Source organism: Vulpes vulpes, chromosome 10, assembly GCF_048418805.1.
Source record: "Vulpes vulpes isolate BD-2025 chromosome 10, VulVul3, whole genome shotgun sequence".
In the NCBI taxonomy this organism is placed as follows: domain Eukaryota; kingdom Metazoa; phylum Chordata; class Mammalia; order Carnivora; family Canidae; genus Vulpes; species Vulpes vulpes.
This window is the reverse complement of record NC_132789.1, coordinates 47,797,231-47,815,659: the sequence shown is the minus strand read 5'-3', so window position 1 is coordinate 47,815,659 and position 18,429 is coordinate 47,797,231. Positions and strand designations below refer to the sequence as shown.

At 55.7% G+C, this 18,429-nt stretch overlaps 1 protein-coding gene across 10 annotated transcripts in view; it reads right to left on the bottom strand.

The window, feature by feature from the left end:
- TTC39A (tetratricopeptide repeat domain 39A) overlaps positions 1–18,429 on the bottom strand; it is a 40,396-nt gene that overhangs the window by 9,047 nt on the left and 12,920 nt on the right. For 5 of the 10 annotated variants that reach the window (XM_072724013.1, XM_072724018.1, XM_072724016.1 and 2 more), the window contains 12 exons: positions 15,266–15,397; positions 14,150–14,226; positions 13,962–14,029; positions 11,693–11,757; positions 9,610–9,709; positions 8,273–8,338; positions 6,736–6,844; positions 6,250–6,317; positions 6,061–6,120; positions 5,313–5,474; positions 2,750–2,841; positions 708–828 (listed from right to left, as the gene is read on the bottom strand). In XM_072724013.1, coding sequence (XP_072580114.1) covers positions 708–828; positions 2,750–2,841; positions 5,313–5,474; positions 6,061–6,120; positions 6,250–6,317; positions 6,736–6,844; positions 8,273–8,338; positions 9,610–9,709; positions 11,693–11,757; positions 13,962–14,029; positions 14,150–14,226; positions 15,266–15,397 — 1,120 coding nt within the window. Of the gene's footprint in view, positions 1–707; positions 829–2,749; positions 2,842–5,312; positions 5,475–6,060; positions 6,121–6,249; positions 6,318–6,735; positions 6,845–8,272; positions 8,339–9,609; positions 9,710–11,692; positions 11,758–12,161; positions 12,231–13,333; positions 13,544–13,961; positions 14,030–14,149; positions 14,227–15,265; positions 15,398–18,429 lie in introns of those variants that run through there. The other 5 variants (XM_072724011.1, XM_072724012.1, XR_011994797.1 and 2 more) reach the window with 4 other exon arrangements.

Genomic DNA, 18,429 nt, shown 5'->3' with positions numbered 1-18,429 from the left:
TTAACAAGCTAGAAACTTCTGATTCCTGCTAAAATCGTGAGTGGAATTAGCATCATTCAGAATCTGGGCTCTAAAACCATTCTAGGTTTAAAATCTAACAAGTCACTAGCTGTGTGACCTAGAGAAGTTATTTCATCTACTTATATCTTACCTATTTCTTAGATATTTTATCTTCCTGCTATCTCTTATGCCTTCTTACCCCATCTGTAAAATGGGGATACACCAACATCTACACAGGGTGGTTGTGAGGATCAAATGAGGCAATGGGTATAAAGAACACAGCCCGTGCCCAAAAACACTGTTAGCTATTATAGAGTTGAATAGAACATGGTCCCAGGCCTTAGGAATGTGGTCCAGTGAGGGGGACAGTGTAAACCATTACAATATAGCAGGACTAAAACAGATGTGTGGGAACGTAAACAGCTGAGTGATGCCTTTGCCCGGGCACTTTCACCTCGAAGCATCTGAAGCCTGCCTCCCTGTCTCCCCACCGCCACCAGAGCAGTACTTTATCAGGCAAGGCCTGGCTCAGACTCATTTGTGTGCTTCCCTCACAGTGCTAGGTAAACTGTGAAACCCTTTCCAGAGCCCTGAGGTATGAAGGTCTTTCTCCTCCCACTTCCCCCTGGCCCTCGCAGTATCTCTGGCTTTCAGTAACCCCCACAATCCCAAACAAGCGCAGGGACAGTCTAGACCCTCCAACCCACCAGAGCAGGAATTGGCAAAGAGACTGGTTTAGGAGAGAGGTAGCGTCTGGACTTCCGGATGGCAAACTTCTCTGTGGGTAGAGATTTCCCAGCAATCTTGAGCTTCAGGCCAGGCACTGCTCTGTGAAAGAGATGAGGGGAAGAAAAACCTAGGGAGGCCGGCTCTCCAGCTTGGCTCCTCTCGGGGCCTCAGTTTCCCCAGTTTATATGAGGCACTGTGTTGGACTACAGCATAGCCTGGAGCTCTGGCTTTCCACCGCAGGCCCTGCCTCCAGACGTGACCACTTCTAAGGCTGGGTAAGAGGCCTCCTCCACACCCGCTGGCAGAGGTGAGAATGTCAGCAAACGTCGCAGGCCTGCTTTGCTAGTTATCTTGCTTCCAAGACAAGCCTCATTTCCAGAAGGCTCAGCAGAAGTCTGACCCCAGTTTCATATGGGAGATTAACACCCAGAGGAAGGGAAGGAGCTGCCTAAGACCACACGGCTCAAACCTTTAACTTGCCACGTGAGTTGTGGCCGTCTCAGCTGTTTCCACGGGCAGAGTAAAATGCATGCAGCTAGGCAAGCTCCCACATCTGGAGCCTCACCCACCCAGCTCCATCCCACCCTGAGATCTGCACACACTGGGTGTGGCTGGGACCCTCAGGCCTGAGCCTTCCAGGCCCAGGAAACAGCTGGGTCTGGTTGTGAGGTTCCTTGCCAAACATCTCCCTTGCTTATTCACTGGAATCTCTCTGGGCCCCAGTTTTCTCATCTCTGAATTGGATCTGATGATATGAAGGGGAGCAGGATTTGTCACCCCAAAATATGCCTCTTTGGCATAAGGATTATTTTAAGCTGATTAAGAAACAGCAGATATAGAAAAAGCTCTGAAAAACTAATTCTATTAGTTTTTGAGCTGAGCTTTCCTAAGACAATTCTAAGAGACCTCCCATTTATCAGGGTGTCTCCTCTGTGTCTGGAAGAAGATGAGAAGCCCCAGAAACTCTTTTCAAAGGAAAAGGCAGAGACTTAAATCTGCAGAGGCACCTTACCCTCTTTTACCTGCTTTACCTGAAAACCTCCCGTAATAGGCTCCCCCCACCCCAAACATTTTTTATCTTTAGGGATGGTATTTAAGGCAATGGCCTGGGCCATTTCAGTTGCTCAGTTTTCCTGAGTCTCTCCCATGTATAACAGGAAGTATACATGTTACTAAACTCTGGTTTATTTTTCTCCTGTTAGTCTTTTATTAGGGGTTGGGGAGTGTCTCAGCCAGTCTCTAGCCAAGAAACTCAAAATGTAAAGGGAAAATTATCCTATCCTTCCTCCCCCCAGAGACTTAGCCTCCTGGCTTTCTGGAAGAACTGAGATGAAGTAGAGGCGCTTGGTATATGAGACACACTAGGATTGTGACAGCACTAGTGGAAAGCGCAGGGCTCCCAGCTGGGCGCAGCCCTCCTGACCAGAAGGCCCAAGGATCCACCGTGAGCCTGCTGAGGCTGAGCCCTGCCCAGACCCTTCGCCAGAAGGCAAACGGCAGTACAGATAAGAATGAAAACGGCAGCCATTTCATGGCTCCAGGCCCTACACCAGACACTTGCAGGTTCTATTTGATTCACAAAACAACCCTGCAAGGCATAGGTGGTTATTCCCATTTCATAGCTGCTGAAATTGCTCACAGAGACACAACTAAGAAATGGCAGAGGCTAGATGTGATCTTGTAGGACTCCATTTGGTTCCCTACAGTGCTTCTCCCGGCTGGTGGGAACTCAGCAGGAGGGACCTCTCTGCACCTCAGTGTCCACATCTATCCCACTGACCAGAAGAAAGGCTCAGTGGGAAGGATGCTGACAAACCACTTTCATGGGGCGGAGGGACTCTAAACAGCCTGAACGGGCTGGAACAAGCAGCAGGAGGTGGGGTGATGCTAGGGCATGAGGCTGTGGGGCCATCCTGGGGGAGAGTCCCGCGGCTCAGAGCCCGGGGAGTTAAGAAGCCCACCACCTCCCTCCCCGCCCACAGCTCAGGGTGGCCGTGGGTGGCTGCGGCCTAGGACCCACCTGAACAACTCCACTTCATCATCCCCGAAAGGCTTGTAATCCTCCTTTCCAAACATGCTGAGGTAGGCGGCCTTCATGTAGATGTAGGTGGCCTGTGCACGGCAGAGCAACAGCACAAAGACAACGTGTAAGCCACCCACCCTCCGGACCTCTCGAGGCCAGCCCCACAGCCGAGCCCTAGGGCAGAGACTGAGGCAGCGGGGCGCCCCGAGGACTTGAGCTGGGAGCCCGCCCACGAGGGGCTTGGGTCGAGGCTCCACATCTACAGGGCGTGCAGGGCAGTGCTCAGCCAGGGGGCGCGGGAGGACCGGGCAGTAAGGGCTTCTGGGACGCACCCCCTTCAGACTAGACCCAATGGGAAGATTCAGAGAGCTGAGGAGGAACCTTCCAGACAAGAAACAGGCTGAGCAAAGCCAGGGAGGCACCAACGTGAGTCTAAGAAGGTGACAAGCGGGCAGCATAAAGCCTGAGAGAGCAGAGGCCAGAAGAGCTGCAGGGCCCTGGGGTGACCCCTCCCCATGAGCCAGGGACGCGGTCAGGGCCGGAAGGACGTATGGGTCGCCTGCTTGCCGGAGCGGAGCTGCAGGGGGCCCCGGGTTTGGGGGTTTCAGGGGCTTGGACCCCAGACTGCGGGCAGCGGAGGAGGCAGCGCTCCTCGGACACCCATCCCCCAGGCACATCCTCCCCACCCCCGCCCCCTGGTACCAGCTGCTGGTCTCCTCTGCCCTCTCCCGCTCCGCTCCTGCCACGCTCCTGCCCCGCCAGCCACTTCCGCACCATCCTGGGCTTTTTTGAACAGAGCGACGGGGAAGGAGCGGCATGTCTCCGCGCCACCTTGGCGTCCTGTCGCCCATCACTGCTCTGCCACACTGGCCTCTCAGCTGTTCCCCAAATCCGTGGGATGCACTCGGCTTCCGTCACCCCCACTACGTCCTCAGTGTCCTGGGCCCGGAAGGCTCTGCGCTGAGGCAACACCCGGTGGCCAAGTGCTACAGGGGCGGATTGAAGGAGGCCCCAGGAGTTGGGGGATACCCCCCACTTCACAGGAAGCACTTCTGAAGAGGTGATGGGGGGGTGACCACCTCCAAGTCACAGTGAGCAGAGCCAGAGCGTAGTCACAGGCAAACCTCCTGACACCTGTGAGGCCTGGCCCTGCCCCAGCAGCTGTGAGCTACCCTGTCCTCCCTTCCCAGCTGCCGCTCCAGCTCCCAGCCAGGTCTCCTGAGGCCGTGGGCCCCGCTGGGGGTGGGAGGTGAAGAGGGATGAACTCAGCGTGGGGCTGCCTCCGAGGGAGCACCTTCCACAGCAGGGTGGTCTCAGGGCAAGAGGGGCCTCCTCAGTGGGGCTTATGGGATGAGGGACAAGCAAACGCCTTTGAGTCACAAGGAAGGGTCTTCAGATCCAGGGTCTGTCACCAACAGCTGCGTGGCCCAGGAAAGCCACACACCCTCTCTTGACCTCCCTCTTTGGGCGTGGAAGGGAGGCAAGTGCTGGGCCCACAGTAAAAGCTCAGCAGAAGCCTGCCCCAACCCAAAGAACTCCCCTGCAGCTTGGGCCCCAGGAAGGGTACTGAAAAGGCGGGGGAGGGGCGAGAAATTGGGACTCAGCGACACCCAGGCACTCACTGTGCGCACCTGCCAATACCGCCCTGGACGCCCCTGCCAATCTCTCCAATCCTGGGTCTTGGTTCAAATTCTGGGCTATCTCACCATGAAAATGGCTGCTACTCCTCTCACCACTCACCGTGAGGGGGGAAGTTTTCACGTACTTTGGGCATCTGCTTTGCTCCACTTTGCCTTCATGGCTTCTCTTTAATGGCTCCCCCACCAACCAACACTTCTTCTGGGAACATCACCTCATTTTTTCCCGGAGAACCACCCCTCTCCTACCCTTGATCCCTGAGGAGTTTTCCTGCCCCTGTATCCAAGCACTGACATGGGATCTATGCCAGACCAGGCAGCCTCGACTGTGTGACTGTGGCTGAAGCCAAAAGGAAGATGTGAGTCCATGGCCATGTCTGTCACAAGGAGAAAACCTGCCTGCACTGCACAGAGCAGAACACGCCATGATGACACCATTTGAAATTCCTGGATCCAGCCTATCTGAAATCGGTGGAGCCTAGAATTTTTCAGTTCTGTGAAACTTTTGTGTTTTCAACCTGCATAGTCCAGTACCGGGGCCACTACCCCTGTGTGACTTTTTAAATTTAAATCTGAACTAATTAGAATTAAAATTGAAAGCACTGTTTCCCAGTTGGACTGCCGCACCGCAGGGCTCCTCACACCCCTGTAGCTGGTGGCCGCCTTCACCAGAACAATGCTCTATGGTCGGCGCTCACCTGGGCACCTGGGCATGCTTCTGTTCCCTGGGATGAAAAACCCTAACACCCTGTAGTTTTAAACTTTGCCCGCTCCTCACGGTCTGTGGTTCCCACCAACCCCAAGTCCTATTAGAACTTAGGGTTTCCTTTCAATTTCAGCTTGAGTCACCTGCTCTCAGTTGGGGGTGTGGCCCTGGGTCTGGGGCTCATGGCCAGGTGTCCCAGCACCAGGTGTCAGCCCACCTTGGACCAGGAGTTCTCCTTGCTGAGCAGGTCCGCATAGAAGTAGGCCATCTTCCACTGGCCCTTGTAGGTGAAGCACCACATCAGCTCCCAGTAGCACATGTGGTGGAACTGCTTCCAGTGCTGCTGGGCCTCGCAGCACTCCTCGAACCGCCGGATGGCCTGCGGGCACTTGCCAGTCAGCCCCCAGCGCCACCCCCCCACCCCGCGAGGCACGGAGGGAGGGGGGCAGGGGGACGGGGTCCTGGCTCCGCTCCTGTCCCACCCACCGGGTGCCACTCCTAGACCCTGCGCCCAGCCCCTGCCCCTCGGTGGGATGCTAGTCTTTGAGCACAAAATGAAAGGGCGGGAGAGGCTGGCATCAGAGCGACCGGCGTCTGCCTCAGCGCCACCTCCAGAGCCCCAGGAGCTCCCAGGCATCTGTCTTGCCGCCGCGGCCCCGGAACCCCAGCCCACAGGCCCCCCGGGGACGCCGCCGCACTCTGAACCTCCGGTAGCCCCCGAGCCCAGCAAGGCGCCAACCTCACCGGCGGGCCCCGCCGCTGCGCACACGGTGCCTGTACCTGGGCGTCCGCAGCTCGCAATCCCGCGGGGCCTCCACCTGCCTGTCGGCGCGCCCGCCGCAAGCGCCACCTCCTCCCTCCTCCCAGCACACGGTCTCCTTCAGAACGGCTCCCACCTCCCCGAATGTGCCCGCCGGCCCGTCCACTCGGTGGTCCGGGAGGCCCCGGGGCGCCGCACCACTCACTGTGTCAACATTGCCTTTAATGGCTTCAATCCGCCCAGCAAAGAACAGGAAGATGGCGCCCTGCGAAGACACGCGGGCAAGCGGCGGGGCTTGGCTCCGGGGGCGGGGCTAGGGGCGGGGCTGCGCGCTGGAAGGGGGCGGGGCGGGGCTCCGGGGGCGGGGCTAGGGCGGGGCTAGGGCGGGGCTCACCTTAGGATACCGCTTCAGGTAGGGCTGCAGGAGCTTCTCCGCTTCCTCCACGTTCACGTGGCCGGTGCCTGAGGGAGGCGAGGCCACGACACACGTCCCACCACTGGCTCACTGGCTCCCGTCACCACCCTGCCCGGGGCCCCTCGTTTCCTCTCCGTGAAACAGGAGGATGATTCTTCTACGCCCGGGCCCGGGGGGTGGGGGGGGGGGGGGCGGGGGGGGACGGCGTTAGGCGGGAGGGTGCGGAGGTGGCCCGCCCAGGCAGGGGCTCAATAACCAAGGCCCACACCTGCTGGGTTGGGGCCCAGACCCCCAGGGCCGCCTACAGGGGCCGCCTGCAGGGTCCTCGCTCCCCTACAGGGCGGGCGCGGCCGCCCCCACTTCACCCATGAGGAAACTGAGGCAGGCGGCCGGCACCAGTTGAGGCCGGGCGGAGGAGGGGCAGGCATGCGGGTGGCCGGGTGGCCGCTCCCCCGGGCCTCCTACCGAGCACGAAGGTGAGGAAAGTGTGGTAGCAGAGCAGCAGCAGGACGCAGAGCACGGCGCGGAAGCTGTGCCCCGACGCGCCCTCCTCCAGCTGCAGCAGCCCGTAGTCCTGGGGGGAGAGGCGCACAGGCTGAGGGGGCGCAGGGGACCCTGCCGCACGCCCCCATGGTGGGGGACGGGGGGGGACTGAGGCCCTGGGTAGTCCTGGGTCTGGGGGGCAGAGACAGATAACCCTAACCAGACTTACCTGGGAAGGCTTCCTGGAGAAGGATCCAGAGCCTGGCTGAGAAGGAGAGGCCCCATGCTCCCTGTATCCCTGCCCACGCTCCCTGCCCCAGTCTGTCCTCTGGGGCATTGTCCTTCCTTCTAATGGACAAATCTGACCTACCGTCACCCCTGCCTCGAACCCTCCACAGCTTCCTTAGCTTTCAGGACAAAGATAAAGCCAGCGGATTCGCCCACTCGGGCCTTGCCAGGGCGGCTCGGCGCCAGGCGGGCCACCCTGTCCCTCCTGTCATCCTCCTGAAATCCTTCTCGCGACTCAAGGGCCTTCTCAAGAAAAAACTAAGAAGGGCCTTCAGAGCCTCTAGCCGGTGTTTCCCTGGACCTGGACCAAGACTGTGCAGGTCTCCAGGCAAGGGGGAGGGGGCTTTCGTGCTGGGCCCTCGGCTGCCTGGGACCCAGGGGAGGCCCGGGTCCTGCACTGGGGCCCCTTCACCACCGCGGCCTAGCCACCTCTGCCCACGGGAAAACGGCCTTGCAGGCCGCCCTGCCTGCTTTCACGAGCTGACGGCTAGGATTATGTTCTTATCCTGCCAAATAACATGGGTGTTCTAGGTGTTTCCTTTAGATAAACTTAAGTAAAAAATAGGCACCGTTTTGGGGAAAAGTAATACATAAATAATAACATAGAGGTCTGCAGATATAGCAAAAATCAGGAAAAGGCCAGAGGAAGTTCAAGCTTGAGAAACACTGATCAGTCTAAAAAAGTTAGTAAGGCCCTTGTTTTACCCAAAAAAGGTCCAGAGGAGGAGATGAGGCTGGACTGACCCAGGACTCCTGACCCCCAGGCCACTGTTCCCTCCAGCACAGGGGCTGCCTCCCCTGGGGAGCTCTCCCTGACTTGCTACCTAGTACTCAGGGTCCTGCCTTTGGCAAAGCCTCTGGATGCTTGAGTCCTCTGGCTTCTGCCCTCAAGGCCTGATGCTTCTCTTAGGCAACTCCCAGGCAAGAAAATGGTCCCCAGGAAAAGAACCTGCCCAAGGTCTCCTAAAGGGAGGAGGACCAGGTTCCTGACACATGTGACGCTCAGAGAACATGACTCCAGGCTGCTGCTCAAAGCGACCCTTCACAGCCACCCTTACCCTAAGGGCCTCTTCACCCTATGTGGGGGGCTGGGTGCGGATCGCTGGCCCGTTTGATTGGAGAGATGACTGAGTCAAGGAGGCCTGGGCCTTGAGCAGAGCCGCACACTGACACAGGTCCGGCAGCCCCCCATCCCTGAGCCAGTCAGGAGTCCCAGAAGGCAGGTGGTTACCTTGTTCCCTGAAAACCCCACGAACTCCAGCAGCCGCAGAATCCTGGTAGGAAGCATGGACAGCGTCTGCAGGAACAGAGGCAGCAGGGCACATAGAGGGGTGAGAACTGTCCCTTTCACTCCCAAACCCCCAGAGTCCCAGGGTAATGCTGGGGGGCAGGACCTATCTCCAGAAAGCCCACAAGGAGGCCTGAGGTTTCCCACAGAGCCAACTTCCCCCAACAGAGAAGCACCTCAGTGTGATGACCAGGAGCAAACGGTATCTAAATCCTAATCTCACTTGTCTGCTGGGTCACGCTGGGTAAGCTACATAGCCTCTCTTTGCCTCAGTTTTCTCATCTGGGAGTAATACTAGCCCCTACCTCCTAGGGGTACTGTGAGGATAGATCAAATCAATACATGTTGTCTGCACACAACAGCTATTGTTGTCACACTGGACCCCTGCTCTGTCATCACACTTGATCCTTAGAACAGTCCTGCAAAGAAAGATTACTGCCCCCTTTGACAGATGAAAAAAGTCGGGCAGAGATAAGTGACAGGACATGTCACTTATAATGAGAGGGGGAGCCAGTTCTAAAACCCAGACAGCCGGGCTCTGACACTAAAACACCTGATGACACTTCTGCACTCTGTACCTCTCAGCACTCGGGCCCAGGTCACTGTTCCCATTTTACATACAAGGAAACTGGAACCCAGAATGGGGCATGGATGTGGTTCCAAAGCTCTCAGAACAGGCTTTGCCCAGAGGGAAGACAGCCATGCCCTGCCACCCACGCACCCTCGGATAGGGCTCTGGGCACCCAGGGCCAGGAGCCTAAATTGTTGATGAGCCACTCCTCCTCCCAGGAATAGGCCTCAGAGCCTCCCCACCTAGTTCACACTCTTCCTTCTGCCTTGAATGCCCTTCCCTGCCTACAGATCATCCAAGATCCAGCTCAAACATTTCCCACTCCACGAAACCTTCCCCACCTCCCCCAGGAAGGGGTACTGGCTTTCCGTTTCTGTGGGCTTCCCACTGCTTCCAGGCCCTTCCCTCTCCCTGCCACTGGTCACTATTTAACCAACCACCAGTTCTCCAGGGTAGAGAAGGCCCTGATTTATCGTGTTTGTCTTTTTCTGGTCCTATAAATAACACCCCCATGGCACATTTCAAGCTCTCAACTTGACTTGGGAAGAAATGCACAGAGGGACTGTGAAGCCAGTACCCCCTTGCCCCGCAGCCCAGCTCTGAGCATCCTAGGGTGGCAGCCTGTCTGCTTTACTGCTGGGTCCCCGGGCAGCGTGGGGCCCAGCACCACAGGCCAGCAGAGCTCGCACATTGAGGGACGCCCACTCACCAGGTTGAAGGCTCCCACACCGAGCTTCACGCCTCCTTCGAAGTGTCTGTGGTTCTCTCCCTTGCAGTACTGTGAGGACTGGACAAGGTTGTCCAGCTCCCTGTGCAGAGAGGTAGAGTCTTGTTGCAGCCCCAGAGCAGGGGGGCTGGGTCTCATTCCAGCTGGGGCTGAGCTTGCCCCCCACACCTAGCTGGTCTCAGAACCCCCTAGACCGATAACAATTCTGGCAATCCAGAGAGCGGATACCCGAGGACTTCTTAGTCCCATCCGCATAACAACCTACTCCTGAATGTCAGCCTTATGAGCCCCAGCACACCTGCCCTGCCCAATGTCTAGGCATTTGCACATGCTCTGCGTTCTCTCTAGAACAGTTTCTTTGGCACTACTGACATTTTAGGCTGGATAAATTCTTCATTCAGGTGGAAGTGGGGGGCTGTCTGCATACTGTGGGATGCTTAGGAGCATCTCTGGCCTCCACCCACTAGATGCCAGGAGCAACCTCTCTCCCAAGGTTGTCACTACCCAATGTCTCCCAATATTGCCAAATGTCCCAATGAAAAGCCACTGGGCAAACTCCAGCACCCTGTCCTTCAAGAAGTCTACCTGGGCTCTTGGTTGAAATCCAACCCTCAAAAAAAAAAAAAAAAGAAAAGAAAAGAAAAAAGAAATCCAACCCTCTTTTTTCCTGGTCATCAGTTGCACAGAATCCATATTCCAGCCCACCTGGGGCAGAACAGAGGCTTTAAAGATGTGCCTGCCTCCTTCCTGGGGCCACGGGCATCTTGAGGGCTTTCAGTCAGCATATGCAGACAGGTCTCTCTGTGCCAGGCCTGGAAAGGAGCTTGGGCTCCCACGCTGCTGCCCTCACAGCTCTCCCACTCTAGGGGACAGACCCCCATCAAGTCACTGGGAGGGTAAGAGAGGTCTCAAAGGAGAAGACTCCTGGGGCCTGACCTAGTCTGGGGTTCAGGGAAGATCTCCCTGAGAAGCTGACATTTGAGCTGAAACTCTAGGGATGAGGAGGGTTGGCCTGGCATAGAGTGTTCCTGGCAGAGGCGCAACATGTCCCAAAGCCCCAAAGCAGCAATGAGCTTGGCCTGTTTGAAGGACTGGAAGCAAGACCCAACTGGCTGAGGCAGAGCGGGGTGGAAGATACTGTGAGGAGGGCAGGAGGAGCTCCCAGAATGACTCAGCAATGACCTGGGACTAAGAGCAAGAGGAGCAGCGGGAACTGGTAGGGGGTGACCTGACAAGGTTTGTGCTCTGGCAGCTGGAGGGGGCTGGAGGGGACTGCAGGGGACAGCATGAGGCCAGCACAGACCCACAGGTAATGTGGTGTCCACAGGCCGTGTGCTGGTTCTGCCCCAGCAGTGCCCTGACTCGAACTCACAATATCTCTGGAGGGAAACAGGCACATCAGATGCGGAAAATAAGATGATACATAGTCTCAAGTCAATTCAAGTCAACTTTTAACAGAAAATGAGTTTTAATGCCAAACTTGAAGGAAGACACTGGCTTTCGAAGATTTTGTGATTCTGGAATTGCAGATAAGGACTGTGGTGCCATGTTAAGCAGAAGTGTTCAGACTGAGTCTTATTTCCTTCATCCAAAAACAAGGCCTCTGGCTGGCCCAGTGCTGAGATGGCGGGGAAATGGCGTGTCCCTCAGAGGGTGTAAGCATGTGTGGATGCCATCCCTGTGCGCTGGCCCTTCCCCCAGGGAGCATGTTGTGGGGGATGTGGCATTGGATTGGGCCTTACCAGATGCGTGGGGGTCTGCCGCTGTGCCTGCCTCCTAGCCCCCACACACCAAGCTGACTGTGCAGAATGTGCTTTCTTTTCCCCTGTTTGGGGCTTCTAGGGAACCAAATGAACAGATAAACCCAGAAAACCAGGGGAGTAATATCCTGGAAAACTGAGGACCTGAAGGTACAGAATCTGCCTGAGGCCGCATGGCATTCTCGGCTTCCAGCCTCCAGCAAGGCTCTCAACCCTCCACAAAGTAGCCTGGCGGGGCGGGGGGGGGGGGGGGCACAGGATGCTAGGTGCTGCGACCCCAGGCCCCCGGAGCCAGGCCCACTCACTTGTAGGTCTGGTAGCTGTTTCGAACTTTGATGCCACCCTTGATGAAGCTCACCATGTTCTCGTCCTGCGGGAAGGAGAGATGCTAAGAGCCAGGCCTGGGTGGGGAGCCACAGGTTGGAGAGGGATCATACAAGGCTCCCGGCCTGGCCTGCCCCACCTTGGGCCCAGCTCTAGAAGGAGTCCAGGGTGGGGATGGAGTCAGGGGTTAGACAAATCAGGCCTCCCTAACCCTTGGGACTCGAGATAAGGGTTTCCGTGCCAAATGAGACCTCCAAAATGCCCAGGCCTCGATCCCAGCCTCACAGGTACCTATCCTAAGTCCTTGTAGAAGGGCCTGGAGGAGGTGCTCCCCTAGGTGAAGTAACTGTGCGAAAGCAAGAGGGATGCTCCTGTTTTGGAACTTTTGTGTTTTTTTACAACAAGCAGCTATTTATCACATTTGTAATTTAAAGCACCAATTCCGGGCACCTGGGTGGCTCTGTTGATATCTGCCTTCAGCTCAGGTCCTGATCCCGGAGTCCTGGGATGGAGCCCCACAGCAGGCTCCCTGCTCAGCGGGCATGGCACTATAGCCCACCTAGGGTTCCATTCCTGGAGCTCCACCCAAGAGAAACGGATGAACACGGGGTGCGGAATCCCCCTCAAGAATGTTCACAGCAAAAAAAAAAAAAAAAAAAAAAATGTTCACAGCACCAGTGTCTATAGCAGCCAACCAGAAACAACCCAAATGCCCTTCAGCAGGAGTATGGATGGATGAATGAACTGCTATATTCATGGAAGGGAATATTATACAACCACATAAGGTTGGGGAAAGAAAGCAAGCACCACACAGCTCGAGGCCTTAAGAAGCTTGAAGCCAACTAACACATAACAATATGCTGCTCAGGGATCCCTGGGTGGCGCAGCGGTTTGGCGCCTGCCTTTGGCCCAGGGCGCGATCCTGGAGACCCGGGATTGAATCCCACATCGGGCTCCCGGTGCATGGAGCCTGCTTCTCCCTCTGCCTGTGTCTCTGCCTCTCTCTCTCTCTCTGTGACTATCATAAATAAATTAAAAAAAAAAAAAAAAAAAAAAAAAAACAATATGCTGCTCAGACGGGACAAGGAAGCTGAGAAAACTATTTTTTAAAAAATAGGGTGATGAGACAACTGGGTGGCTCAGCAGTTGAGTGTCTGCCTTTAGCTCAAGGAGTGATCCCGGATTCCCAAGTTCAAGTCCCACATCAGGCTCCCTGCATGCAGCCTGCTTCTCTGTCTGTGTCTCTGCCTCTCTCTGTCTCTAATGAATAAATAAATAAAATCTTAAAAAAAAAAAAAAGGGGGTGAGGGATGATAGAACTGTAGGCAGTGGGTTCCCCACGAAGGGAGGCAGGGGACAGGGTGGGGAGGAGCCCGGAGGGCCAGGAGACTTGCTAGCAATGCTCTGTTCTCTGGTTAGGTGGGAGTGCTTGTGGGCGCTGTTCACTATGCGTGCTAGAGCACGCAGATACATAAAAGGCCACTCACAGTGCAGTTATTAAGAGTGATCCTAAAGAGAATTGGGAGTAATCCAATTCTAATTTCCCGAGGTACAAAAAGATAGAACGACAGCTAACAAAAATAAATAGTACCCCAATAATAACATTCAATATGCATATTTACATGATGACTGTATATTATAAGCCAGGCTTGCGGGTGAAACCACGAGGTGATGGTTCCTGGAATTACCACTGTGTGGTGAGGAGCACAGATTCCAAATTGACCTGCGTTCAAATCCCAGCTCTGCCAGCCGCTGATCAGATGACCCTGTGAAAGTGGCTTCTCCTCTCTAATCCTCCCCTTTGCAGGCCTGTGAGGTGAAGCTTTAATAATCTATGTAAATTTATGTAAAACACAAACATGCAAAGTGTGTGAGGTATGTAAAACCACTTAGCCAAATGTACACACGAGGCCTGGGAGGTCGCAGACGCTCATTTGATCCATTCAAACTTGCTTGTCGAATGAATCAAGCATAGAGCAGGCTTCGTGCTAATGCCTGTCACCCCGCATGCCCTTGGGAGGAAAACGGTGGTCATGCGGGGATGCGCATCCTACTAGCAGACCGGGCATGCGTGGCACGCGTGCCCAGCGTGGAGGGGGTAAAGCCCGTCACTGCTGCCACTGAGCTGGGCCAGGGCGGGGAGCGCTGGGGCCACTGAGCCTCAGTCCTCCCTGAACCACAGGGAGCCCTCTGGCTTGGAGATGGGGCCTGATGCGCAATCCCAGCTGCATCCTGGGAGAGGGGTCCTACCTGCAGGAAGGTCAGAGCTGCTCTCTGCAGCAGGCACTCTGCATAGCACACCTCAGCGTGGATTTCCTCTGCAAGGAGAAAACCAGAGCCCTGAGGCAGGCAGCATGGACCAGATCCTCCCCACCCCACTTCCCAGACGGCAAAGGGAGTCAGAATCAGTGGGGTTGAGGGGACATCAGAGGCCGCACCTTCCGTGAACTGGTCCATAGTGGGGCGGTGCACCAGGTTGCTGAAGGAATCTGTTACAGAGGACTTCTTCCGGTGCCTGAAGAGGAAAGAGGGGGCCTCCAGTCATTGGGTGAGTGTGAGCCAGGAGCCCGGGGTGTGGGTGGGGGAGCGAGTGGGGGTGAGGGTGGGGGAGCGAGTCAGGGTGCAGGTGGGGGTGGGGGTGTGAGAGTGGGTGGGAGTGCGGGTGGGGGTGGGGAGTGGGTCAGGGTGGGGATGGGGGTGGGGAGTGGGTGAGGGAGCAGGTTGGGGAGTGGGTTGGGGAGCAGTCGGGGTGCAGGTTGGGGAGTGGGTTGGGGTACAGTGGGGAGCAGGTTGGGGTGTGGGTGGGGGAGCGGGTTGGGGTGGGGGTGCAGGAGCAAGTGGGGGAGTAGGTCAGGGTATGGGTGGGAATGGGGGTGGGGCAGCGGGTGGGGATGCGAGTGGGGGTGCAGGCTCAGGCGCATCTCCCACCCTTCCCATGGGGCTCCACAGGCACAGACCTGGCAAGCACCCTGGGTCAGGGTAGAGCCCTGCCCCACCTTCCCCTGCCCCAGCCAGTGTCCCCTGAGGACCCGCTGCAGCAACGCCTCCTCCAGGAAACCTGTCCTGCTCCTCCGGCAAGACCCCCCCCCCCCTCGCTGCCCCCGCAGCCCCGGGGGGCTGGCCTAAGCCCTGGGCCCACCTGCGCCCAAACCCTGAGGGCACACCCATTCATCGCCTCATCTGTGCAGGCGTGCGAGCAGCTTATGTGAGCAGACACCAGTCGGGTGCTGGGCCGCGACCCAGGCTTCCTGCAGCCCCACGCAGGCCCTGCCCTTACACCCACTTCATATACAAAGAGCGGAGAGTCCAGAGAGACACTTGCCAGAGATCAGAGTCATCATGTGACAGGGCCAGCACCCGCCGCCACAGAATTAGGCCTGGTCCCTGGAAGTGGCTGAGAGCCTGGCTCAGACAGGGCCCCTGGGGCAGAGCTGACAGGGACAGGTCCTCGCAGCCATCTTTAACATCTTTAACTGGTATTTCAGGCACTGGGATAGGCCGAGGTCACAAGAGGAGGGGCCTCACCCCCCTCACCCCTGCCCAGCCGCCCTGACCTCTGACACAGCGTCTGCGCCTCCTTCATCATGTTGCCAGCCAGCAGGATGTCCTGAGGGTCAAAAGTCATCATGGCCTGCATCTCCAGGATGGTGGCATACGTCAGTGAGTGGTACATGCTCTCCTTGGTTCTGCCGGAGAGAAGGGACGTGAGAGCACCCCCAGAGCCACAGAGGCAGCACCCCGGTAACCTCCCGAGGGGACGGGAAAGGGTCCCCCTCCCAAGCTCTGACCCTTCCACTGCTGCTCCAAAGGCCTCGGACCCCAGCTCTGCTCCTTCCTGCTGAGTGGCACCAAGTGACTTTCCAACTCTGGGCCTCACTCTCTCATCCACTCTGCAGGGATGGCAGCAAGGCTGTCATGAGGCACCTAGAAGGGCCTTAGCCGGTGTGTCGCCCTGAGGGGTGCCTCTAGCCCCCAGGGACCGCCTCCTGCCCCACCTCCGGGGGAAGAGCCCAAATCCATCTGTCCTCAAGCTCCCCTTCCCCACCCTGCCCCCGGCCTTGCCCCACCTCCTTCCGTGGCCTCACTGGCCACGCTCCCCCTCTCCCCCCTCTCCCCATCCCACCCTCTGCCCAGGCCTCAGTCCTGTATGCTCAATAAATGCAAGTCCTTCTGTGTCTGCCAGGGTCAAGGGTCACTGCCCTGAATACACTGTCCCTCAGGAGAGGTTCCCTGGCAGTATCCAGACACCCCCCCCCCCAGTCCCCGCACCAGTTAATCACCTCCCGTTCCAGGGTTCCAGGTCTCTCCAGTTCTCAAGGCCCTGCCCCTCTTTTCCTCACACCAGGGAGGCTGGAGGCTCAGCCTCACTCCCCCAGGCTGGTGCTAGGCCCAGGAGGGACAGCCCTGCCTGAGCAGCTGGCAGGCAAAGCAGGATTTCTAGTTTGAGGCCCAATGCCCCAACATGCACCTGCAGCTGGGAATCCTGGCTCCTCCCCAGCCCACCACTGGAAGCCCCTCAACCACGTTTCTGGACTGAGAGGTGTGGTACAGCCTGCATCGGAGCTAGCGCCAGTCTGGTTCCAGACCACGGCAATAAAGTGCAAAAGTCAAGTGAATTTCTGGTCTCCCTATGCACACAGAAGTGAAGTCTAATTAAGTCTGCAATAGCATTATGTCCAGAGTGTACAACAGCATTATGTCTAAAAAACTACATACCTTAATTAAAAGATACTTTACTGCTACAAAATGCTAACCGTCACCTGACATTTCAGGGAGCTGAGATCTTTTTGCTGGTGAAGGATCCTGCCTTGATGTCCATGGCTGCTGACTGATGGGGTGGCAGTCACAGAAGGTTGGGTTAGCTGTGGCAATTTCTTAATGTAAGACAACAACCAAGTTTTCTCCACTGATGGCCTCCTGCTTTCATAAACAATTCCCCTGTAGCATGTGATGCTGCTTGACAGCATCTTACCCACAGAACTTCTTTCAGAATTAGAATCAATCTTCTCAAATGCTGCTTCTGCTTTATCAACTAAGTTTATGTAATATTCCAAATCCTTTGTTGTAATTTCAACAATCTTCACATCTTCACCAGGAGTAGGTTCCATCTCAAGAAACCACCTTCTTTGGGACGCCTGTGTGGCTTGGTTGGTTAAGCGTCTGTCTTGGGCTCAGGTCCTGATCCCATGCCGGGCTCCCTGCTCAGTGGAGAGTTTGCTTCTCCCTCTCCCTCTCCCTGTGTCCCGCTCCCTGCTCATGCTCTCTTTCTCTCTCTCAAATAAATAAAATCTTAAAAAAGAAAAGAAAAGAAAAAAAAGAAAAGAAAAGAAAAGAAAAGAAAAGAAAAGAAAAGAAAAAAGAAAAGAAAAGGAACCACCTTCCTTGCTCATCCATAGATGGAACTTCTCATCCGCTCAAGTTTTATCCTGAGATGACAGCCGTGCAGTCACATCTGCAGGCTCTACTTCTGATTCTCTTGCTCCTTCCACCCCATCTGCAGTTATTTCCTCCCCTGAAGTCTTGTTGTTTTTGGTTTTTTTTAAAGATTTATTTATTTATTCATTCAGAGAGAGCGAGAGAGAGGCAGAGACACAGGCAGAGGGAGAAGCAGGCTCCATGCAGGAAGCCCGATGTGGGACTCAATCCCGGGTCTCCAGGATCACACCCCGGGGCTGCAGGTGGCGCTAAACTGCTACCTATCACCTGAAGTCTTGAACCACTCAAAGTCATCCATGAGGGTTGGAATCAATTTCTTCCAAACTTCTGCTGATGTTGATACTGTGACCTCTTCCCATGAATCACAAAGTTCTTACTAGCATCTAGCATGGTGACTACTTTCTAGAGTTTCAATTTACTTTGCCCAGATCCATCAGAGGAATCACTCTCGATGGCAGCTATAGCTTTATGGAACAGACTTCTTAAGTGACAAGACTTGAAAGTCAAAGTGACTCTTTGAACCCATGGGACACAGAATGGATATTGTATTGTTAGCAGACATGAAAACAACATTCATCTCACTGCAACTCCGTCAGAGCTCTTGGGTGACCAGATGCACCGTCAATGAACAGGAGTATTTTGAAAGGAATCTTTTTTTCTGAGCAGTGGGTCTTAACACTGGGCTTAAAATATTCAGTAAACCATGTTGTAACAGGCATGCTTTGTTGTTCAACTTAAAGAGCACAGGGAGAAGAGATTTAGCGTAATTCTTAAGAGCCCTAGGATTCTCCGAGTGGTAAAGGAGCACGGGCTTCACCCTGAAGTCCCCAGCTGCATTAGCTCCTGACGAGAGAGCCAGCCTGTCCTTGTAAGCGTTAAGCCAGGCACCGATCCCGCCTCTAGCTGTGAAGTCCTAGATGGCATCTTCTACTATAAGGCCATTTCATCGACGCTGAAAATCTGTTGTTTAGGGCAGCCACTTTCATTAACGATCTGAGCCAGAGTTTCTGGTTAACCTGCTGCAGTTTCTACCAGCACTTGCTGCTTCACCTTCTATGTTATGGAGATGGCTTCTTTCCTTCAACCTCAGGAACCCACCTCTGATAGCTTCCAGCTTTTCTGCTGCAGCTTCCTGACCTCTCTCAGCCTCACAGAATTGGAGACAGCTAGGGCCTTGCTCTGGATTGGGTTTTAGTGTAAGGCAAGGTTGTGGCTGATTTGATCTTCTATCCAGCCCACTCACGCTTTCTCTGTATCAGTAATAAGGCTGTTTTACTTTCTA